Source organism: Canis aureus, chromosome 1, assembly GCF_053574225.1.
Source record: "Canis aureus isolate CA01 chromosome 1, VMU_Caureus_v.1.0, whole genome shotgun sequence".
NCBI classification, from domain to species: domain Eukaryota; kingdom Metazoa; phylum Chordata; class Mammalia; order Carnivora; family Canidae; genus Canis; species Canis aureus.
Genome location: NC_135611.1, coordinates 115,193,946 through 115,217,934, shown reverse-complemented (window position 1 = coordinate 115,217,934; position 23,989 = coordinate 115,193,946). Strand labels below are relative to the sequence as shown.

The 23,989-nt window shown below is 49.8% G+C and overlaps 1 protein-coding gene across 1 annotated transcript in view; it reads left to right on the top strand.

Annotated features, from left to right (window-relative positions):
- The window catches only part of RYR1 (ryanodine receptor 1), a 117,428-nt gene that overhangs the window by 23,175 nt on the left and 70,264 nt on the right, over window positions 1-23,989 (top strand). Inside the window, exons 22-42 of the mRNA XM_077852935.1 lie at window positions 140-243; window positions 629-712; window positions 1,518-1,825; window positions 2,444-2,646; window positions 3,847-4,021; window positions 4,192-4,400; window positions 6,933-7,327; window positions 8,314-8,446; window positions 9,287-9,447; window positions 9,885-10,050; window positions 12,045-12,131; window positions 12,292-12,518; window positions 13,981-14,593; window positions 16,511-16,774; window positions 17,107-17,307; window positions 17,679-17,790; window positions 19,751-19,897; window positions 21,397-21,670; window positions 22,466-22,580; window positions 22,667-22,799; window positions 23,198-23,292. Coding sequence (XP_077709061.1) covers window positions 140-243; window positions 629-712; window positions 1,518-1,825; window positions 2,444-2,646; window positions 3,847-4,021; window positions 4,192-4,400; window positions 6,933-7,327; window positions 8,314-8,446; window positions 9,287-9,447; window positions 9,885-10,050; window positions 12,045-12,131; window positions 12,292-12,518; window positions 13,981-14,593; window positions 16,511-16,774; window positions 17,107-17,307; window positions 17,679-17,790; window positions 19,751-19,897; window positions 21,397-21,670; window positions 22,466-22,580; window positions 22,667-22,799; window positions 23,198-23,292 — 4,206 coding nt within the window. The remainder of the gene's footprint in view (window positions 1-139; window positions 244-628; window positions 713-1,517; window positions 1,826-2,443; window positions 2,647-3,846; window positions 4,022-4,191; window positions 4,401-6,932; window positions 7,328-8,313; window positions 8,447-9,286; window positions 9,448-9,884; window positions 10,051-12,044; window positions 12,132-12,291; window positions 12,519-13,980; window positions 14,594-16,510; window positions 16,775-17,106; window positions 17,308-17,678; window positions 17,791-19,750; window positions 19,898-21,396; window positions 21,671-22,465; window positions 22,581-22,666; window positions 22,800-23,197; window positions 23,293-23,989) is intronic.

Here is a 23,989-nt window from a genome sequence, read left to right as displayed (position 1 = left end):
TGGGGGAAGGGACTTTAGGGCACCAGGGTGTCCTTGGGTTTCCTGTGGCAGAACTAAGGGCAGGAGGTCAGGGGTCATAGCCTAGGAGTGTTGGGGGGAAGGACGGGGACCCTGAGGGGTTGACACTGGGTTTCTCCAGGTTCGGGATGACAATAAGAGGCTGCACCCATGTCTTGTGGACTTCCACAGCCTACCGGAGCCCGAGAGGAATTACAACCTGCAGATGTCGGGGGAGACGCTCAAGTGAGGAGGGTACCGGGGAACAGGGGCCAGGGCCTGACTGCTGGTGAGGAGGAGGGCAAGGAGAGGCAGGGATCGTGAGGCAGAGACTGACAGAGGACGAGAGAGAGAGACAGAGGCATAAAGAGGGCTGGTCAGTAAGAGAGAGAAAGACGTGGAATCAGGGAAAGATGGACACAGTCAAAGAGATATAAAGACAAAGAAGCAGGGAGAGACAGGAGTCAGAGAGACAGAGACCAAGACAGAGAGATGGGGACAGACCCCCAGAAAGCTAGAGCAAGAGACATGGAGGGCCAACAGGGGCCAGGGTAGGAGGGAGGCCGGGCTCGGGGAGAGGAGGCCAGTGGCTGGGAGGCCGTGTGGGGTGACCCTGTCCCCCCCACCCCAGGACTCTGCTGGCGCTGGGTTGCCACGTGGGCATGGCGGATGAGAAGGCAGAGGACAACCTGAAGAAGACCAAACTCCCCAAGACGTGAGTGTGGGTGGCCCCAGTCCCCTCTGGGGAGTAGAGTAGGTGGCTGGGGATGAAATGGTGAGGGCTGGGCAGTTGAGGGAGTCTTGTAGGGAGGCTGAGGTCAGAGATAAACGGGCCACAGGGTGAAGGTCATAGGACCAGGGGTCAGGGCTCTGAAGTCAGTGGGGAGTATCCTGGGGAGGTGTCAAGATTGCAGAGGTGGGAGTTCCAGAGGGATGATGGGTATGAGTCGAAACCCAAGGCCAGGGTCAGCCATGGGATCAGGGAAAATGAGGGAACAGAGGTAATATCTCCAAGTCAGAGGCAGAGGGTCAATGGAAAGAGATGATAGGTTGTTGGAAGTCCTAAGTAAGGGACCCTAAAATTATAGGTGAGCGATCAGAGGTCCTGGGGATAGGGGCCAGGGTTCAGAGCTCAAGGACTCCAAAGCCAAGAGGTTGAAGGAATAGGGTCCTGAGGTCAGAGGTAAGAAACCTCAAAGCTAGAAGTGAGAGGTCAGAGTTCCAGGGTTGAATATGAGTCTACCGAAATCACAATGCAGGGGTCAGAGAGGCCAGAGGTCAGTGAAGCAAAAGGCCTTGCTGGGGTCACAGGATTCTGCTTTAAGAGGCCAAGTATCTCAAAGCTTCTTCAGGGGAGTCATGGAACCCCGATGTCAGAGGTCAAAGGTCAGAAATTCCAAAACTCGGAGCTGAGGGTCACAGGACCCTGGGAGCAAGGATCAGAAGTCAGAGATCCCATTGTGCAGAGCTCAGCAGTGGGGGCGAGGGTCTCCCCTCACCAAGCTCTGCCACGCCCACAGGTACATGATGAGCAATGGGTACAAGCCGGCGCCGCTAGACCTGAGCCATGTGCGGCTGACGCCGGCGCAGATGACGCTGGTGGACCGGCTGGCAGAGAACGGGCACAACGTGTGGGCACGAGACCGCGTGGCCCAGGGCTGGAGCTACAGCGCCGTGCAGGACATCCCAGCACGCCGAAACCCTCGCCTTGTGCCCTACCGCCTGCTGGACGAGGCCACCAAGCGCAGCAACCGGGACAGCCTCTGCCAGGCCGTGCGCACGCTGCTGGGCTACGGCTACAACCTTGAGCCGCCTGACCAGGAGCCCAGTGAGCACTAGCCCTGATCCCCGGCTCGGCTTCCAGACCCCCAGCTGTGACCCCTAACCCCTAACCTCTGGATTATAGTGACAGACAACACGGAGCCACCCACCGACCAAGCACTCAGGGGGCCTCCACCCCTACCCGTAACCTGACCCCTGACCTGTATCTAACTCCCAAGCCCAGCCTCCATTGGCCACCCTCCCCCTGGTCCCCAGCCTTCAGTTTCTCTGCCGCTGACCCCAACCCCGATTTCCGTCCTCTACCTGAGCCTGACTCTGCCACTCTCTCCCAGGTCCTGCTCTCAACCCTTGAATTTAAACATCGACCCTAATCTTGACCCTTAACCCTAGACCATAACGGTGACTGAGCTGCTTTTCTGTCTCTGTTAGCATCTCTTCTCTGAGGCTCTGCCTGCTAAGGAGATGGTGGGTGGTCGGGAGTGGGCAGGGAGGGGAGTCTCTCTTCGTAGGTCCTCCCCACCTCGCTGACTAGTCTGAGATTCCTTAGCTCATCTCCTGTGACACCATGAAATCATCCCTCTTCCCCCAGCACCCCCCCGCCCCAGATCCCAACCTCTCAGTACTCCCCATCCAGCCCCTGACCCTGCCTGGCCCCCATTTGTAGGTCAGGTGGAGAGCCAGTCTCGCTGGGACCGGGTGCGCATCTTCCGGGCGGAGAAGTCCTACACGGTGCAGAGCGGCCGCTGGTACTTTGAGTTTGAAGCAGTCACCACCGGGGAGATGCGAGTGGGTTGGGCGAGGCCCGAGCTGCGGCCCGACGTGGAGCTGGGAGCTGATGAGCTGGCCTATGTCTTCAATGGGCACCGCGTGGGTACCTCCCTGGGCTCCATTCTGCGAGGCCCTGGGGTCCCTCACACAGCTTGCACACTGTCTGTGCCCCACTGTCACTCATCCCGGAGTCTGCCCTACTACTCATTCATCCATCATCCATCCATCTATCCACCCATCCCACCCTCCCTCCCTCTCTCCCTGCCCATGCGTATATCTTTTTTTTTTTTTAAATAAAGATGTATTTAGTTATTTGAGAGAGAGAGAGAAAAAGAGAGAGAGAGCACAAACAGGGCGAGGGGCAGAGGGAGAGGGACAAGCAGACTCCCTGCTAAGCAGGAAGCCCAATATAGGGCCCCGTCCCAGGACCCTGAGATCATGACCTGAGCCAAAGTCAGATGCTTAATCAACGGAGCCACCTAGACACCCTTGTCCATGCATATATCTATCCATCATCCATCTCTCTATCCAGCCATCCTTCTGTTCATCTATTCATCTACCCACAGATCCAACTATCCATCCATCCATCTACTCATCTGCCAGATAATCACTTAACCATCCACATTTCCATCTGTTTGTTCATTTATTTGTTAGTTCAGCCTTTCACTTATTTGTAATTTCATTTATTTATTGAATCATTTAATGCATGAATCCATCAATTCATTTACCCACCCACCCACCTGTCCGTTCATCCACCTGCCCTCTTATCCATCCATCATTCTGTCTATCCTTTCTTCCTTCCCTGTATCAACCCATGTAGACTCAATTTCCATCCATTCCATTTTTCCATCCAGCCATATACCCTGCTTCCCATCCATCCATCTCATTACCCGTTTATCTATTCTGGGGGCATATGGGTATATATGAATCTGTAGAGGGAGCACTGGCAGGTTCATTTTTCCTTTCCAGCCCTCCCGTCCCGCCCCCAACTCCCCACTACCATTTTGGTGGTCTGTATAACCCCAGCCCCAGCCATGGGAACAGTACAGAACTCAGGCAGAAGAGATGGGATACAGAGATCATTGGGAAGCATGAGAGCCTATCCCTTATATTCCAAGGATCATGTATACAGATGTGGAAAAAGATGGGGGACCTTGTGGGAGTGACCCCTCTTCTGACCCCCGCGCCCTGAACCCGATGCCTTGTATATGTATCTTTACATGTCTCTCCTTGCTTCTGTATATCTCTGTCTCTCTATGTGTCTCTGCCATGTCACATCTTCCCCTCGCCTCTTCACAGGGCCAGCGCTGGCACTTGGGCAGTGAACCATTTGGGCGTCCGTGGCAGTCAGGTGATGTCGTGGGCTGCATGATCGACCTCACAGAGAACACCATTATCTTCACCCTCAATGGCGAGGTCCTCATGTCCGATTCAGGCTCTGAGACGGCCTTCCGGGAAATCGAGGTTGGGGATGGTGAGGACTGGCCTCATGGCCCATTTCTGGTTTTCTTTCATCTCACCTGACCTTACACTACATCCCTAGCCTTGTGCTTTTCCATCCCTTCCTTCCACGGTACCTCCTCCCCTCCAGCCCCTGCCCTGCCTACCTGTCTTCACCTCTGCCCATCCATCCCCTCCCACCAGGCTTCCTGCCTGTCTGCAGCTTGGGACCCGGCCAGGTGGGTCATCTGAACCTGGGCCAGGACGTGAGCTCCCTGCGGTTCTTTGCCATCTGTGGCCTCCAGGAAGGTTTTGAGCCTTTCGCCATCAACATGCAGCGCCCAGTCACCACCTGGTTCAGCAAAAGCCTTCCGCAATTTGAGGCCGTGCCCCTTGAGCACCCCCACTATGAGGTGAGGACTGACCCCACTCAGTACCTACTGATCTGCTTCCAAACCTCATTCTTCCCGCAGTTCTCTTCCCCAAATTTCTCCTTTCCTTCCGTGTTAGCCCGTGAACAGTGTAGAAGGGCATATCAGGACAGTAGTTCCCAGGGCTGCCTTGTAGGGTGTAATGTCAGTAAACCACAACCTGTCTGACCTCCAGGTTGCCTTGCTTATTAAGTGGGGAAGGGAAAAAAGAGGAGCTGGGTTACGAGACCCCAGTGGAAATTTCCAGTCCTTAGCACTAGCTCATCTTACAGCAAGGTTTAAAGACATATAAAGCTCTTGGTACATTTTGGCACCATCCTTACTAATTGCTATCCGCATACACATATTTTTTTTTAGTTTATTTGTTTTTAGCAGCTCTTCATTAATTTCAGTATTCTAACTCTTAGGCTCTAATGTCTTTTCTTTTTTTAAAAAAAATATTTTATTTATTTATTCTTGAGAGACAGAGAGAGAGAGAGAGGAGAGAGAGGCAGAGACACAGGCAGAGGGAGGAGCAGACTCCAGGCAGGGAGCCCAACGTGGGACTCCATCCCCAGACTCCAGGATTATGCCCTGGGCCGAAGGCAGCGCTAAACCGCTGAGCCACCTGGGCTGCCCTCTAGTGTCTTTTCTTTACCAGGGCTAAACTTAGCATCAGATGCTGACCATAAAAAAGACCAAAGTTATAGTCCTTTTCTCAACCTGGAAAGAACCTGAATCCTACATGCTTGAGCTTCAGCGGGTTCTTCAGAAGCAGCTAGACCTGGGTTGGCCTCTTATCTGCCCTTTGGCCTTGGGCATGTGACTATTTCCTCCTCAGCCTGTGTTCCCATCCATGGCATTGTTCACATCTCCTCACATAATCCTTCTTCCTCTCTCTCTCTTATGAATCATTTGGCTAAGTTGGAGACATCATGCCTGTTTTTTAATCTATGTAAACTCTGTATCTAACACGGGGTTCAAACTCATGACCCTGAGATCAACAATCACATACTCTACCGATTGAGCCAGCCAGGTGCCCCCATCATGCTTCTTTATCCCTAAACATTTCAATGTGCATTTCCTCAGAACAGGCTATACTTTTAATGAAAATCTGGAAATTTAACACTAATACATACTATTACCTAATTCATAATCTATATTCAAATTTTATTAGTTGTGGTGATCATGTGAATTTTATTTTTCTGGTCCAGGATCCAATCCAGGATTACATGTTGCATTTAGTTGTTGTGTCTCTTCCTTCTTCTTCTTCTTCTCCTTCTCCTTCTCCTTCTCCTTCTTCTTCTTCTTCTAAGATTTTATTTATTTATTTATTTGAGAAAGAGAGAGATAAGCATGAGCAAATTGGGCAGGCACAGAGGGGGAAGGAGAGAGACAAGCAGACTCCACACTGAGCATGGAGCTCTATCTCACGACTCTGAGATCACAACCTGAGCAGAAACCAAGAGTCAGATGCTTAACCAACTGAGCTACCAAGGCGCCCCATGTCTCTTTATTCTTTATTTTTTCCTTTTTTTATTTTTTCTTTTATGTTTTTTATTTATTTATGATAGTCACACAGAGAGAGAGAGAGAGAGGCAGAGACACAGGCAGAGGGAGAAGCAGGCTCCATGCACCGGGAGCCCGACGTGGGACTCGATCCTGGGTCTCCAGGATCGCGCCCTGGGCCAAAAGCAGGCACCAAACCGCTGCGCCACCCAGGGATCCCTTTATTTTTTTCTTTATTCTTTAATGTAGAATGTTCCGAGTCTGTCTTTGTCTTTCATGCCATTACCCTTTTTGAAGAGTACAGACCAGTTATTTTGCAGAATATCTCTCATTTTGGTTTGTCGGGTGTCTCCTCAGGATTAGGTACAGGTCACATGTATTTGGCAGGAATACCAGGAGGTTGTGTCCTGCTTGATGCAGGATATCAGAAGGCACATAATGTTGCTATGTCTTATTACCAACTATGTTAATTTTGACTCGCTAAGATGAAGTCTACCAATTTTCCCTACTGTAAATTATTAGTTTTCTCTTTGTAATTAAACAATAATTTGTGGAGAGGCATTTCAAGACTAGGTGAGACTGGATGGGTTTTAAGCAGGGGAATGTCTGATTTAGATCTGAGTTTTGGAAAGGTCCCCATTGAGAGTGGATTATAGGGGGTGACAACAGAGGCAGAAAGACCAGAGAGGTGCCAGGGGCTGGAGAGGCTGGTGAAACAGAGGCGAACCTCCTAATTCCTGCTACTGCCAGATGTGTTCTCAACTCAAAGAACAGAATACTAGACAGTGGTGAGAATGAATAGACTGACCTGCGCACAACTACGTGGGTGAATCTCACAGACATAATGCGGAGTTAAAGGAGCCAGAGAGAAAAGAGCCCATCCTGTGATTTTGTATTCATAAAAAGTTCAAGAACAGGCACAGCTAATCTGTGATGTGTTCAATCACATGGTGGCTCCGTGGGTACTGGGTTTAGGACCAATAGCCTGGCCTGCCTGCCTGGCTCAGCTTTCCTGCTCCCCCTTAGGTGGCCCGCGTGGACGGCACCGTGGATACCCCGCCTTGCCTGCGCCTGAGCCACCGTACCTGGGGCTCCCAGAACAGTCTCGTGGAGATGCTCTTTCTCCGGCTCAGCCTTCCAGTCCAGTTCCACCAGCACTTCCGGTGCACTGCAGGAGCCACCCCCCTGGCTCCTCCTGGCCTGCAGCCCCCAGCTGAGGATGAGGCCAGGGCAGCAGAACCCGACCCCGACTATGAAAACCTGCGGCGTTCAGCGGGGCGCTGGGGCGAGGCTGAGGGGGGCAAAGAAGGAAATGCCAAGGAGGGGGCACCCGGGGGCAATGCCCAGGCTGGGGTGGAGGCCCAGCCTGTCAGGGTGGAGAACGAGAAGGATGCTACCACAGAGAAGAACAAGAAGAGAGGGTGAGTCAAGGATGGGGCCAGGGTGGGTTTAGGGAACCCCAATAATGTAAAAAACCTGATTGTGTCCCACAGGGCCCCCATATACGTTTAGCGGAGTCAGAATGCTAAGGGAGCCTATTATGCCTCAAGTGAATCCCATTATCTCCCGGGATGCTCTCATTTCCCTGAGAATGTAAAACTGGGGTACACCACTATATCTATGGGGGACTCTACTCTCCTTGGGGTACCTAGTAGGCCCCAAAGCATTCACCCAATGGACTTTGTTGTCTATAGACACTAAAGTGGACAGACATTAAAGTGTCTTGAGAGAGTTGACTGTACCCCAAGGCATCCCAGTGAACACCACTCATCTTCTAAATTGGGATCATTTCTGTGTCTCAAATGTGCCCCCCAAAAGCTAATTTCAAAGGAGACCCTCAAAAAGGCATTAAACCTGGCTTGAAACTAAAAATGCTTACCCCCTACTAGGGCAGTGTTTTTCAGCGGGATATTCTGAATATTCTGAATATTCTGAATATTCTCAGCGCCAAGAGTTCTGTGGCTCTTGGCGGATGTTTGGAAATGATGAATGATTTGGGTTATCACAGTTTGTTGGGGAGGTGCTGCTGCTACTGAGGGAGTCCAGGGATTCTAAAGGCTTTCAGTGTATAAGGCAGTACCACATGATGAAGGATTATCCTCTCCTAAATGCCTTTAGCACCCATATGAGAAATGCAGCTGTGGGGGGACCATGTGCCCCCAAAGGAGCCTCCATGTTCCCAGAAGCACCTTTAAATTTGGGCATCTGCAAGCACAGAGCACAGCATCCCTAGGAGGGATTATGCTGATGCAGTTGGGAATTTTATCCCTCTAGAGGCAAGGGCTTGGGTATTAGAAATGAGATGTATTTAGGATGGATGTGGGAATCATGAATGTTGTGGTGGACAGGGCTGGGGGGCTGGGCTTGACAGCTGGTTCTCACAGTAGCCTCTCCTCCCCATCACCAGGTTCTTATTCAAGGCCAAGAAGGCGGCCATGATGACGCAGCCACCTGCCACTCCCACTCTGCCCCGCCTCCCTCGAGAGGTGGTGCCCGCAGACAACCGTGATGACCCTGAGATCATCCTCAACACCACCACGGTGTGAACCTGGGACCCTCAACCGAGACCCCTCAGATTTCCAAATTTCATGATGCAGTCCCTCGTAATTGCCCTTACCTGGGGACACCCCAATATACACTGAAGACCACAAAACAGAGCACATACTGATTTAGTCCTTTGAAACCCTAAGTTCATAGAGCTAGGGGACCTGAAAATTGCAGGAACACAATGAAGTATAAGGCACACTGATAAAACTCCTAGGGATCCTAGAATACGGAGGGTATACCAGTGTAGACTTGGGACCTTCATATTTGGGTTTACCCATATAAACTCAGTACCCCCAAATTTAATAGCTTTCTGGTATATTCTTGGGAACCAACATTTACAATTATCGCAGTAGAGTTTGGGGTTTCCCAAATCTGGAATGTTTTCTGAGACAGAGAGCCTCATGGTTAGGATTATGGGCCACCTGGATGCTAAGTGGGTAAGTCACTTCACTGTTCTATGCCTTCTCCTTTATGGAAGTCTTACGGTTTTCCCGTCTGTAAAATGGGGATACATATTGTACCCTCTTGATGGTGATTATAAATTAATTTGTGAATTATTTGTTAGTTATTATTTGTTGATAACTTTATAATTTGGAGAGGGATCCAAATTTGGGGGTATCACAAATAGTCCCGGAGCATTCCCGAGTCTGAATATATAGTAGACACAGAAATAGAGACACATAGACCTGGGGTGTGTATGTCTCAAATCCAGTAATTTTTTGTTGAACTTCAAGGGGACTCTGTGAATCTAGAGAGACCAACTTAAGAGTCCCAAGGAAGCCCTGTGTCCCCCACCTTCTGGGCTGACCATTGGTCCCCCTCTGCCTCTCCAGTACTATTACTCTGTGAGGATCTTCGCTGGCCAGGAGCCCAGCTGCGTGTGGGTGGGCTGGGTCACCCCTGACTACCATCAGCACGACATGAACTTCGACCTCAGCAAGGTCCGGGCAGTGACGGTGACCATGGGAGACGAACAAGGCAACGTCCACAGCAGGTGCCAGGGAAGGGTGGGAACCACGGGAGGTGAGAGGTCAGCGCTGGGCCCCCGGCTCAACAGCTTCTCTCCCCCTCTACTTCTCTCCTCTCCCTGTTTACTTCCCTCCTCTGGGTTTTTCCTCCTCTTTGGTTTCTGTTTGGTCTTTTCCATTTTGTCTTCCTTCTTCCTCTCACTCTGCCCTTTCTACGTTACCTCCTGTCTCTGTTCTCTCTTCCTGCTCCCCTTCCCTCTCTTCCTCCCAGAATCCCCGGCCAACTTCTAAGAACTCTTGCTCTGAGGAGCTTGGGGTGTTGGCACTTGGGTGTGCAGGTGATGGGGGGCTTGGGGATGGAGCTCTGAAGTCACGGTATTCTGGGAGTTTGGGGAAGGGAGCATCCAGGGTCCAGAGCACCTTGGCTAAGGCGCCATGCACTGACCGCCCCTGTTTCCTCCAGCCTCAAGTGCAGCAACTGCTACATGGTGTGGGGCGGGGACTTCGTGAGCTCCGGACAGCAGGGCCGGATCAGCCACACAGACCTTGTCATTGGCTGCCTGGTGGACTTGGCCACTGGTCTGATGACCTTTACTGCCAATGGCAAGGAGAGCAACACCTTTTTCCAGGTGAGTCCAGCCCTCAGCAACTTAGCAATAGTGTCCTCATGTCCCAGGATGCTGGGAAGACCCTTCCCAACCCCCCACTGAGGACAGACCCCAGAGAGACAGGACAAAGACAGCTCCTAGCCTGTCCTCAGGGAAGTCCCTGGGAGACCACTTAGTTAACTGTCCACTGAACTGACACCCAGAAAAGAGGAGACAGAGCACTGTCTTGACCTTGGAGAAGGGTCCACAGTCCCTCTTGGTCCAGGTGACACCTACTGCCAACTTTTCACCAATCAGGGAACACCCTACGATGAAACCTAGGGTGGGCTTTTTTTTCTTGATATTTTATTATGAAAGGTGTCAAACATACAACAAAAATAAATCTTTTATAAAGAATATTTTATTTATTTATTCATGAGAGACACAGAGATAGGCAGAGACATAGGCAGAGGGAGAAGCAGGCTCCCTATGGGGAGCCCAATGCAGGACTTGATCCCAGGACCTCGGGATCATGCCCAAGCCAAAGGCAGCTGCTCAACCACTGAGCCACCCAGGTGTCCCAACACAAAACAAAATTAAAGAAATCGTACAGTGAATGCCCATATACCCACTGGCTTCATCACAAGAACCTACCACTCACACTGGCTTTATCACGTATTTATCCACTTATCCATCCATTAATGCGTCTAACTTGGAATTTATAAAACTTTATTTTAAATGGAGAATTTAAAAATATGCAAAAATAGTGTCTTGGACCTCTATGTCCCCACGCTTTAGCTTCTACTATTACAGCTGATCCTGCTTCATATTTACCCTCCACGGCCACTGGATGATTTTGAAGGAGACCCCAAATATCATATGTTTTCATTTCTTTTCAATTTGTATCTCTACAAAAATAGGGATTATTTTAAAAAGCATAACCAGGGGTGCCTGGGTGGCTCAGTGGTTGAGTGTCTGCCTTGGGCTCAGATCATGATCCCAGGGTCCTGGGATCGAGTCCTGCATCAGGCTCCCCCACAGGGAGCCTGCTTCTCCCTCTGCCTATGTCTCTGCCTCTTTGTGTCTCTCATGAATAAGTAAAATCTTTAAAAAATGATAATAAATAAACACAAAATAAAAACATAACCAACTATACCATTTGTATCTTTTTAAAAAAACCCAATAATTCCTAATTAATTAATCAAATATTTAGTCCATGTTCACTTCTCTGGTTGTTTCAAAAAATGTCTTTTTCCCATTTGTTCATTTGAATTGGAATCCATTAAGGTCATGTATTTTAGTTGGTCGCTATGCCCCTTGAGTCTCTCCTACGTAGATTTCCCTTCTCTCTCTTCTCTGAAATGTGTTTGCTGAAACCAGGCTGCCTGTCCTGAAAAGTTTGCTTCTCAAAGTCCTGGACCAGCAGGATCTGCGTCACCTGGGGGGTTGTTAGAAATGAGGAATCTCAGGCTTCCCCCTAGACCTGCCCAATGCGAATCCAAAACTTAATCCTGGGGAATTCGTGTGTCTTCTCAGCCTGCGTCTGGTTGACGCATCCCCCACGGTGTTGTTTTAACGTTTTCCTCTGTCCCCTGTATTTCCTATCAACTGGCAGCCAGAGGTGCAGTTAGGTTCAGGTTTGGCAAGATGGCTTCACAGATGATGGTGTTTGTGGTGATAGAGGCTGGGTGGGTCCACTGCGGAGATCAGAGGGGCTGGAGGGACAGTGCAGTCAGAAGACCTTCCTGAGTTTTGAAGAATGAGTGGCATTGCCACTTGAACACAAGTGGCATTCCAGGTGGAAGGCATGATTTGCACAATGACCTGGAAGATACGTTGCCACCGAGGGAGCTGGAGGAGGTTGGTGTATCTGGATCAGAGGTGGTGTAGCCCATGAGCAACCTCGGTGCCTGACTTTGGATCTGTAGACACCAGGAGGATCAGGCTGGGGCAATCGACCCCAGAGTTCAGGAGCCAGAGTCATCATCACCTCCAGTTCACCCTCTTCCTCACCCTGGCTTCTTCTCCCTTGCCAGGTGGAGCCCAACACAAAGCTGTTTCCTGCTGTCTTCGTCCTGCCCACCCACCAGAATGTCATCCAGTTTGAGTTGGGGAAGCAGAAGGTAGGAGTACAGTGATGGGGCAGGCTGAGGCAGTAGGCGTGGGAGGTCAGGCTGGCAGAGTGGCTGAAAAGTGGGGCAATCCGGGAGGTCTCCCTGGAAGCAGAGTGGCAGGACAGAGAGGGCTGGAAATCCTGACCCGTGCACACTTCCGTGCCCCCAGAACATCATGCCGCTGTCAGCTGCCATGTTTCTGAGTGAGCGCAAGAACCCGGCCCCACAGTGCCCGCCTCGGCTGGAGGTGCAGATGCTGATGCCCGTCTCCTGGAGCCGTATGCCCAACCACTTCCTGCAGGTGGAGACACGACGTGCAGGCGAGCGGCTCGGCTGGGCCGTGCAGTGCCAGGAGCCGCTGACCATGATGGCTTTGCACATCCCTGAGGAGAACCGGTCAGGGCCAGCCCAGGCTCATGGGGGTGGGATGGGTGTTGCAAGTCTTCTGGGGTCCGGAACCCATTCAGTGCCCCCCTCCATCAGTACCCCAAGGCTCCAGACAGCACCCCAGTGGGCCCCAGACCTACCTCAGGGAACCCTGACTCAGCTCGGGCATCCCCAGATAAGAATCCAGGGGACTCCAGACCCACCCAGAAGGCCTTGGGTCTGTCTTTGGGACCTCCAGGGACCCCAGACCTAACCCACAGGGCTCCAAGCCCATCTCAAGGAGCCCAGATCCACGAGAAGCCACACAGACTCTAGGAGCCTCAACTACACCTCAGAAGGACACGGACATTACTCAGAGAGGCCTGAATGCACCCCAGGGTGTCTTGGGCACACCCCGGGAGACTGAATGTATCCCTTGGGGATCTCAAACCCTGTCCAGGGGACCCAGACACAATCAGGGTACAGATGGGTTCATGTGTATGGCATGAATGCTCTTAGGTACCCTGAACAGACTCCAATCCCAGACAAACCAGGAGGCTCTGATATGCTTCATCTGTCCTTTATTCATTCGTTTAACAGATAGCTCTGGGCTCTTCCTGTGTGACCAGCAGCATTCTATTTTTTTTAAGATTCTAATTTATTTATTCATGAGATCCAGAGAGGCAGAGACACAGGCAGAGAGAGAAGCAGTCTCCCTGCAAGGAGCCTCATGTGGGACTCAATCCTGGATCCCAGGATCATGCCCTGATCAAAAGGCAGACGCGCAACCGCTAAGTCACCCAAGAGTCCCAACCAGCAGCATTCTAGGCGGGAAACACCAAACCCTTGTGAACGGACATTCTAGCGATGCCCACATATAACTCAGGGGCTCAGACGTGTCGGAGAGGACTCAGACCATCCCTGGGGAATCCCAGATACACTCACTCATTCTATCTATCTATCTATCTATCATCTATCATCTATCTATCTATCATCTGTCTAGTATTTATTGAGCACTTACTATGCTAAGTCCTGTTTAGGTGATGGGGATATAGCAAAAAAAAAAAAAAAAAAACCCAAAAGGCAGAAATGTCCTACACTGGTGGGATTACATTTTAGTCCTATTCAAACATAGCCAGGTTACTCAGGCCTGCCAGAGGGAGGTTCAATCCCAATCTGGGGATCCCAGACATATCTTCCGGTCACCAGATCTCCTCCACGGGCTCTCAGATACCCCAGAGTATCAGACCATCCCAAGGATCCCAGATACATCTCAAGTAGCTCCCAGACCACTTAGGGACTTCCAGAACTATTAAAAGATTCCTAGACCCAGCTGCGCAGACCTCACAGAACCTTGCCCAGCAGCACACTGGGATTCCCTGCTGGGGCGGCCCACGCTCACCTTAGCATTTCTTTGCCTGTCTGTGGTCTGTGCCCGTCTCCCTCCTCCTCTGTGGGCTCAGTGCCTGTCCGTGGCCCCCCTCCGCCGCAGGTGCATGGACATCCTGGAGCTGTCGGAGCGCCTGGACCTGCAGCGGTTCCACTCTCACACCCTCTGCCTCTACCGCGCGGTGTGCGCGCTGGGCAACAACCGCGTGGCGCATGCTCTGTGCAGCCACGTGGACCAGGCGCAGCTGCTGCACGCGCTGGAGGACGCGCACCTGCCGGGCCCGCTGCGGGCGGGCTACTACGACCTCCTCATCAGCATCCACCTCGAAAGTGCCTGCCGCAGCCGCCGCTCCATGCTCTCCGAGTACATCGTGCCCCTCACGCAGGAGACCCGCGCCATCACTCTCTTCCCACCCGGGAAAAGCGCGGAAAACGGCCCCCGCCGCCACGGCCTGCCTGGCGTTGGCGTCACCACCTCCCTGCGGCCCCCACACCACTTCTCGCCGCCCTGTTTCGTGGCTGCCCTGCCGGCTGCTGGGGTGACGGAAGCTCCGGCCCGCCTCAGCCCCAGCATCCCTCTGGAGGCCCTGCGGGATAAAGCACTGAGGATGCTGGGGGAGGCCGTGCGAGATGGGGGGCAGCACGCACGCGACCCCGTCGGGGGCTCTGTGGAGTTCCAGTTTGTGCCCGTGCTCAAGCTTGTGTCCACCCTGCTGGTAATGGTTTCCTCCTGCTTCCCTCTGTCCCTTTCTTCTTCCGCATTCCAAATCCTCTATCCATCTGTCTGTCCCCCTCTCATTTGTGTATCTAACCACCCATCTGTCTCTCCATCCTCTACCTTTCAGTTTATCCTTCTATCGTCTACTCATCCTTCATTCACTTTTCCTCCCATCCATTCATCTGTCTTCTATTAATCTGTTTGTTAATCTTTTCTCCCTCCTTTACATTCATCTAGACAACGAACCATTATTCGTTTATCAATCCATCCATCCTCCACCCACCTTCCCATTCACCCATCTATTCATTCAGATACCCCCATCTTCCCATCCACAAGTCCACCCATTTACTTATATTTCCATTCTCTGCCCATGTATCTATCCATCCATCCATGTATCCAATTTTCTTTTCTTTAGATTTTATTTATTTATATAAATATTTTATTTATTTATTCATGAGAAACAGAGAGAGAGATAGGGAGGCAGAGACATAGGCAGAGAGAGAGGCAGGTTCCATGCAGGGAGCCCGATGTGGGACTTGATCCTGGGACCCCAGGACCATGCCCTGGCTGAAGGCAGGCGCTCAACCGCTGAGTCACCCAGGCGTCCCAGATTTTATTTATTTATTCACGAGAGACACACAGAGAGAGGCAGAGACACAGGCAGAGGGAGAAGCAGGCTCCCTAAGGGGAGCGGGCCTTGACCCCAGGACCCCAGGATTTCGACCCGAGCCAAAGGCAAATGCTCAGCCACTGAGCCACCCAGGTTTCCCCCTCCATCTATCCAATTTTCAATCTAGTTGTCCATTCATCCTTCCATTTACTCATACACGAGTACATCCTCTGTTCCATCTATTCATTTATCCACCTATTCATTTATTTATTAAGCTATCTCTCCTTTCATACATCCGGTTATCATCCTCCTTGCACCTGTGCATTCATTCATCCACACATCCATCCACCCACCCATCTACAGATTCATCTGTTCCTTCATCTTCCGCCTACCTATCTGTCCACCAATGCATGTCTCAGTTCATATACATTCATCCACCTACCCACAAATCTATCCAACCATCTACACCCATTCATCCACCCACCATCCACTCATTCTTCATCCTTTACTGCATGTACCCTTTATTCACATACTCATCTAATGACTCACCCACATAGCCATCCATCCAAATTTTCATGCACAAACCTACCTACCCATCCATCATCCAACCATCCCACCCTACCCCCTACTTCTTTGCCTATTTATCTATTTACCCATTCATTCATTTACATACTCATGCACCTATTAAATCATCCATCAACCTACCCACCTATTCATACATTATATATCCTGTCATCTATCTACCCATCTCTCCCTCAGCCTTTACCTTCACCTCTCTATCTACCATCTGTCAATCAATTTCTCTCCCCTTCAAACCTCTACTATTCCATCTATTGATTCAGCCACCCAGTGCTCCCTCCACTTATCCATCTCTCCTTCCTCATTGTTTTTCCCTTTCATCTATCTCCTTTCCCTCCATCTGTCAGCATCTTCATTATGTTTATTGAGTGCTAGCATATACTGTGAGCTATGAGGGCATCTATCAGAGTAAGGGGTGTCCTGCTCCAGAGTCACATATGCTCAAGCTTAGGAGAAAAGACATTTACTAGTCAAGGGAAAGATGCTAATGTTTGGCTACATGGTCTGGGCCAGGTTAGGTGGGACACAGGTATGGACCTGAGGGGATGTTAAGGAAAATGGGTGGCAGGGCAAGGGGGTGCCATTTCTTTGTGTAGGAGGAATCATATCTAGCCCATGCAGGAGTGAATCTGACATGTGCAGGAGAAGCAGGTCTGGGGAGTGAGGCTGGGACTTGATTTGGAGGTCTCAAGGGCCACAGTGAAGTACCCAGGTTTTGTCCTGTAGGTGATGGGCATCTTTGCTGATGAGGATGTGAAACAGATCTTGAAGATGATTGAGCCTGAAGTATTCACTGAGGAAGAAGAGGAAGAGGAAGAGGAGGAGGAAGAGGAGGAGGATGAGGAGGAGAAGGAGGAGGATGAGGAGGAAGAAGCACAGGAGAAAGAAGATGAGGAAAAAGAGGAAGAGGAGACAGCAGAAGGGGAAAAAGAAGAAGACTTAGAGGAAGGGCTGCTCCAGATGAAGTTGCCAGAATCTGTGAAGTTACAGGTGGGCTCATTCTTCCTGTTCTCCAGCCACCATCTATCTGGGCTGAGAGACAGGATCTAGTGCAGCATGAGTCTGGACTTTGTTCCAAGGAAATGGGGAGCTGTGGAAGTGCCACAGATGATTGGAGTGCTGCTGGCTTCAAGTGATCTCTCTGGTTGCCATGAAGCAGGTAGATTGGAGGGATGAGACCATTGAGAAGGCTGGCATAAGGATCCAGGCAGGAAATGATGGTGGCAGATAGGGCAGGGCCATGAAGAGGAGGGAGGAAGCAAGAAAAGTTTCAAGGATGGTCTCAGCACCATCATTCCTACTGCATGGTTGTCCTCCCATAGATGTGCCACCTGCTGGAGTATTTCTGTGACCAAGAGTTGCAGCACCGTGTGGAATCCCTAGCAGCCTTTGCGGAGCGCTATGTGGACAAGCTCCAGGCCAACCAGCGGGACCGCTATGGCCTCCTCATGAAAGCCTTCACCATGTCTGCTGCTGAGACTGCCCGACGTACTCGCGAGTTCCGCTCCCCACCCCAGGAGCAGGTACTCTGACCCCTGACCCCAGCTAGCATTACTGTCTAAATCCCAACTTTAACCTCTCCCCCTACACTGATCACTGATGGTGTTAAATCTCTAAACTCATGCTTGACATCTGACCCTATTGAAATAATTATCTCTTACTCTTCTACTTGTCTCCGAACCAATTTGTCCTCTTAGTCACCTCAGACTGACACTGACTCCATTCAAAACTCTAGTCTTCAGACGGTCTGCATCAACTCATGACCTTAGACAGGGTCTCACAATTGAATCTTTATTTTTATTCTTTTTTTACAATTGAATCTTTGATCCTTGACCTCAGAGTTTCTGCCTTGGGTCTCTGACCCTCATTCTAATAACTTTTGACCTTCCTCTAGATAAACATGCTATTGCACTTCAAAGATGGTGAAGATGAGGAAGATTGTCCTCTCCCTGAAGAGGTTCGACAGGATTTGCTCGAATTTCATCAAGACTTGCTGGCACATTGTGGTAAGAGATCAGAGAACCCATCTCCCGAATTTTCTCTTGAGACCTCTCCTGAAGTTTCCCTAAGATTTCCTGATCTTAAATATTTACAGTATTGGTGCAATGTAATTTTTGGTTGAATGAATGAGCAAACATATTAGTGAACAGATAAAGAATGAGTGGAGGGATATTTGTACTGGCATTTGAGTATATTATACATGGATGGATGTCTATAGGCAAGTGAATGGTGAGTGTAAATTGGTAGATAGAGAGATGAATGAATAAAGAAATGGATGAGTAGATGGCTGGGTGCATGGATGGATAAAGAGAAGGATGATGGTTAGATGGATGGGTAGATGGATAATTGAAAATTGGATGGAGAGATGGTTGGGTGGCTGGAGGATGGATAATCCTCCATTGTTTGGATTATCCAATGGATAATCTCCATTGTTTCTGATAATAAGGCAGCTAGTAATCTTTTTTTAAGATTTTATTTATTTGTTCATGAGAGATACAGAGAGAGGCAGAGACATAAGCAGAGGGAAAAGCAGGCTCCCTGCGGGGAGCCTGATAAGGGACTCCATCCCAGGACCCCAGGATCAGGACCTAAGCCAAAGGCAGATGCTCAATCACTGAGCCACCCAGGTGCCCTAGGCAGCTAATAATCTTACTGAGATTCTTTTATATGTGACGAGTGGTTTTTCTCTGGCTGCCTTTCAAGTTTTCTGTTTGCCTTTGCTTTGAAACAGTTGGGTATAATGTATCTAGGTGTGGCACTCTTTGATTTTATCCTACTTGAAGTTTATTAAATTTCTTGATGTGTAGATTAATATTTTGCATCAAATTTGGGACTTTTGGGCTATTATTTCTCTAAATATTTTTCTGCCATTTCTCATCACTCTTTCTGGGACTCCCATTATGCATATATTGATATACTTGATGATATCCCACAGGCTCTGAGGCTCTGTTAGCTTTTCTTCATTCTTTTTTTTCTTCATTCTTTTTTTACTCTTCAAACCGATAACCTCTATTGTCCAACCCTCAAGTTCACTGATTCTTTCTCCCACCAGCTCAAATATGCTGTTACCTCTCTAGTGAGTTTTAAATTTCAGTTATTGTACTTTTCAGCCCCAGAATTTCTATCTGGTTATCTTTTATGTGGTCTACCTCATTATTAATATTCTCTATTTGAGGAGACATTGGCATCATACTTATCTTTAATACTTTCTACATGGCTTCCTTTGTTCTTTGAACCTACTTACAATAGCTTATTTTTAAAAATATTTTATTTATTTATTCATGAGAGACGGAGAGAGAGCGAGGCAGAGACATAGGCAGAGGGAGAAGTAGGCTCCCTGCAAGGAGCCCAATGTGGGACTTGATCCCAGACACCAGGATCACACCCTGAGCTAAAGGCAGACACTCAACCACTGAGCCACCCAGGTGTCCCTATAATAGTTTAAAAGACATTTAACATGCTTCAAAGAATGAACAAATGAATAAATATGTGAATATATGGAGAAATAAATGAAAAAAACCAAGAATGTACACAAGAATGAGGAATGAATGAACCAATGAATGAGTAAAGAAGTGAATGACTAGAGCACCTGGGTTGCTTAGTTGGTTAAGTGTCTGCCTTTGGCTCAGGTCATTATCCCAGGGTCCTGGAATCAAGTCCCTGCTTGCTTCTCTCTCTCCCTCTGCCCCTTCCTCCCATCCTTGCTCGTGCTCAATTGCTCACTCTCTTGTGTTCTCTCTCTCAAATAAGTAAATAAAATAGTTTTTTAAAAAAGAAGTGACTGCCTGCTTCTCTCTCTCCCTCTGCCCCTTCCTCCCATCCTTGCTCGTGCTCAATTGCTCACTCTCTTGTGTTCTCTCTCTCAAATAAGTAAATAAAATAGTTTTTTAAAAAAGAAGTGAATGACTGAATAGATGAAGAAGCACACAGATGAATGACACCCTCTCCCTTCTTGACCAACTCCAGGAATTCAGCTGGAGGGGGAGGAGGAGGAACCAGAGGAAGAGGCCACCCTGGGCAGCCGCCTGATGAGCCTGTTGGAGAAAGTCCGGCTGGTGAAGAAGAAGGAGGAGAAACCTGAAGAGGAATCCCCTGCTGAAGAGAGCAAACCCCGTGAGGACTGGGGTCTTTAGGGAGGGGACAGGGATGGGGCAGGCAGCCATGTGCTTGAGGAGCCAGTAGGTCCAAAATAGGCCAGACCATGAGGAGTAAGCAAGGGAGGGGTAGATTGATGAGAGAGGAGGAATAGGGGGTGGGGTGAGAGAAGAGGCATGTTGGAAGTGTGGCCCAAATGTGGTGGCTCTACAGTATGTGTGTTGGACCAGCATGCTGTATGGCCTGCCAGCACAGAGATATACATCCCACCTTGGGATGGTGGCAGCTCCTGTACCACCACCACAGCTTCTGTGTCCTCATGGCTTTTCTTTGTTTTTCTCTTCTTTTTTTGGTGAAATGATTACTATGATGAGGGATTAGAAAAACAGTTATGATAAATGTTGGTCCAATGGGCCATTATGCAAAATATATTTTATCTCCAACCAACAAAGACAGGTCCCTGAAGTTGGTACAGAGTTTATTCTACAACATTCAAGAAATTGCTATTGGGCCAGCTCTGAGCCAGGAACTGTTGGCAGGGCTGGAGAATGCTGTGGGGAGAAGGAGTAAAAATCCCTACCCTCCAAGAGTTTAGAATATTATAACAGATGCACATATACATATACCATAATGTCAGGCGGCCATGGGTGGCTAAGGAAAAAAATCAAGCTGAGTAATAGGAGAGAGAGGGATAAAGATGGAGGGGTCAGAGTAGGGGAGTGAGGTGTGCAAAGATCTGGGGAAGATGATTGTTACAAAGGGAATAGCCAATGCAAAGGCCCTGAGGCAGGAACATGCATGGGATATTTAGAAGCCAGTGTAGCTGGAGCAGAGTGAGCAAGGGGAGGGGGGCAGGAGATGAGGTCTGAAGTGACAGGGCCAGATTGCATAGCGCTAGAAGGTCATGAATTGACACCATCATTTAGTGCCAGTGCATGGAGGTTTCTCCTAACCTGAGAACATGAGACATCTCTTTTCTCCCAAAATCCTGGGAATGAAAAGTGTTGGGAGAGAAAGAGAGACACAGAGAGAAATGGATGCTGGATGTAGGAGAGATGAGTCCCAGGGAGATGGACAGGGAAAATAAAACAGTTAATTTTGACATCATTTTCAAATGATGCCAAAGTCCACCAGGTATTCTCGGTGTCTGTTGTCTCTCTTGATGAAAAATCAACAGTGTTTTTATAGAACAAGTGGAATTGTGACTTGTGCTTTCAAAGGTACATTATATATTTCAAAGGTGTTTATAATGTACTCTGGTATTTTGAAGTGATACAAGTTCTTTTTTCCTCTTGAAACCTTTAGGGAGCCCTCACTGTTTGGGTGTTAGGGTGAAGAGAACAGGGGAGCTCTTAAGGCAATAAAACGAAATCTTCCAGAATCTGCCTACTCCTGGCAGGTAGAGGGTCAGGGCAGTTAGTAACTGAGAAGCCCTCTGGGAAGAGGGGCCCTTTCTGCATTGTTTTGGCTCCAGGCCTCAACCTGGGAGTGTTCTGACACTCATGTCCCCTTCCCAGAGTCATTGCAGGAGCTGGTGTCCCACACAGTGGTGCGGTGGGCTCAAGAGGACTTCGTGCAGAGCCCTGAGCTCGTTCGGGCCATGTTCAGCCTCCTCCACCGGCAGTACGATGGGCTCGGGGAGCTGCTGCGTGCCCTGCCCCGGGCATACACCATCTCACCGTCATCCATGGAGGACACCATGAGCTTGCTTGAGTGCCTGGGCCAGATCCGATCGCTGCTTATTGTGCAAATGGGTCCCCAGGAGGAAAACCTCATGATCCAGAGCATTGGGTGAGGCCCTTCCCCCTCCCCTGACTTTGCACATCCCCCCGGGAAGGAGGGGAGCCCCCACAAGCTCCAGCTTGTCCCCTGGGCTCATGTCCCCTGGATGCAATAATGTCTCCTTCCTCCACTTCTGCTTCATCCTTGTGGTGATATATACTTCTCCTAATAGCTAGCCCATCTCCCTGGCTAATGACCCCTCCTCTCACCTCTCCATCCAGACCCTGGGATAACAGCTCTTACTCACCTCTTGGCACAATAGTTACCCTCTTTGAGCTTCAGTGTTCATCTCTAAACAGGAAGAGCAAAATAAATAAATAAGTAAATAAACAGGAAGAGCCATGCCTACCTCATACAGTCATGGCAAGGCTTCCAAGGGCTTTTGCACATCGTAATGATATTGGTAATGGTAATGATAGTACTAAACACTCACTAAGTGTCAAGAGTGTCTCATTCATTCACTCAGCAAGCATTTATTGAGCACCTAGTTTGTGCCAGGCCCTTTCTAGACACTTGGGGATACCACATGCAGCATGGTAAGGATCTCCACCCTAGGGGATCCATGCCTCAGTTTCTTTTTTCTGTAAAATAGGGATAACTATAGTTCTTGGCTTCTAGAGTGGAGATAAAGATTGAATGAATTCAGATCTGTTAAGGGGCGTGGTGCCAGGCATGAAGGAAGAACTCAGTAAATGTTGACTGTTATTACAGTGGTGGTGACAACTCTCCCAAGGGCCTGGGGCTGTCCCTGGACTGGGGCTCCACCGGGCCCCTGGTGACCTCACGTTCTTTACCTCTTCACAGGAACATCATGAACAACAAAGTCTTCTACCAGCACCCGAACCTGATGCGGGCACTGGGCATGCATGAGACAGTCATGGAGGTCATGGTGAATGTCCTCGGGGGTGGCGAATCCAAGGTAAGGGGTCTGTGTGGGCTAGGGAGCTCAGGGCAGGGGGCCATGGAGGGGCAGGCGTTGACCACAGGCCCACTCTGCCTCCCTAGGAGATCCGCTTCCCCAAAATGGTGACAAGCTGCTGCCGCTTCCTCTGCTACTTCTGTCGTATCAGCCGGCAGAACCAGCGCTCCATGTTTGACCACCTGAGCTACCTGCTGGAGAACAGTGGCATTGGCCTGGGTGAGAACCCCTGAGCCCGGGGTGGCGGCCTGTCCCTCACGACCCACTCTTGGCGGTCCATCCAGGCATCCATCTCTACTCATTCAGTCATTCAACATTCAACAAACACTTATTCTCAACCCACCCTGGCTGTAGCCCTGTGATGAGCAGTCCTGGGGATACCCAGACAGCCCTGGCCCTGGCCCTCACAGAACTCACGGTGCAGCATGGCAGATAGACAGTGACAGCCCAGAGTGGTCAGGCCTGGGATGGGGAAGCACAGACCAGAGGAGGCACTTGACCTAGGCTGTAAAAGGGGGTGGTCAAGGAGGGCTTCCGAGAGGAGGTGACATGAGCAGCAGTGAGACTGTCAACTATATACCTCTGAAGAGCATTCTCACTGCCTCTCGCCCTCACAGGCATGCAGGGCTCCACGCCTCTGGATGTGGCAGCTGCCTCCGTCATTGACAACAACGAGCTGGCCTTGGCATTGCAAGAGCAGGACCTGGAGAAGGTGGGGAAGGAGGAGGCCTGGCCCCTACCTGGCCCCTTGGGGCCCCTGCTGATTTGGGACCCACTCTATGGGATGGTCCAGGATTGAATCAGAAGGGGAATAATTTGCAGGGAAAAGAACAGGAGCCAGTCACATGGGGCCGAGTGCAAATAATCCATACCTCACCCTCCTGCAGCTGCATGTCCTTGGCACATTTCTTGACCCTCTGTGCCCCCCTCCCTCCTCTGCTTCTGTACTAGTGTCAAAAGGCATGGGCTCTGGAGTTCAGCAACTTAGGCTGAACCTAAGTGAGATGGTGCTCTCTTGTTGTGTAGCCTTGGACAAGTGACTTAAATTCTCCAGGCCTGTCTCCTCACCTGCAGAATGAAGATAATAATAGAATAGGGTTATTCTCAAGATGAAATGACTTAATCCATGAAAGCATTTATAATACAGCAAGCATTATCTGCTACTATAGTATTACTCATTCAACAAATATTTACCGAGCACCTACTATGCGCCAGGAACTTGTCCAAGACAGTAGGGGTGTGACAGTGACTGAGACAATCAGAAAATCCTTGTCCACATGAAGCTGACGTGGTTGGGAAGATGGATAATAAACAAGATGAATAAGTAAAATACATAGTGTATTAGCTAGTGACAAGTGTTAAAGATGAAAAGATGAAAAAAGTGAACAGGGGAGAGAAATATCATGTGC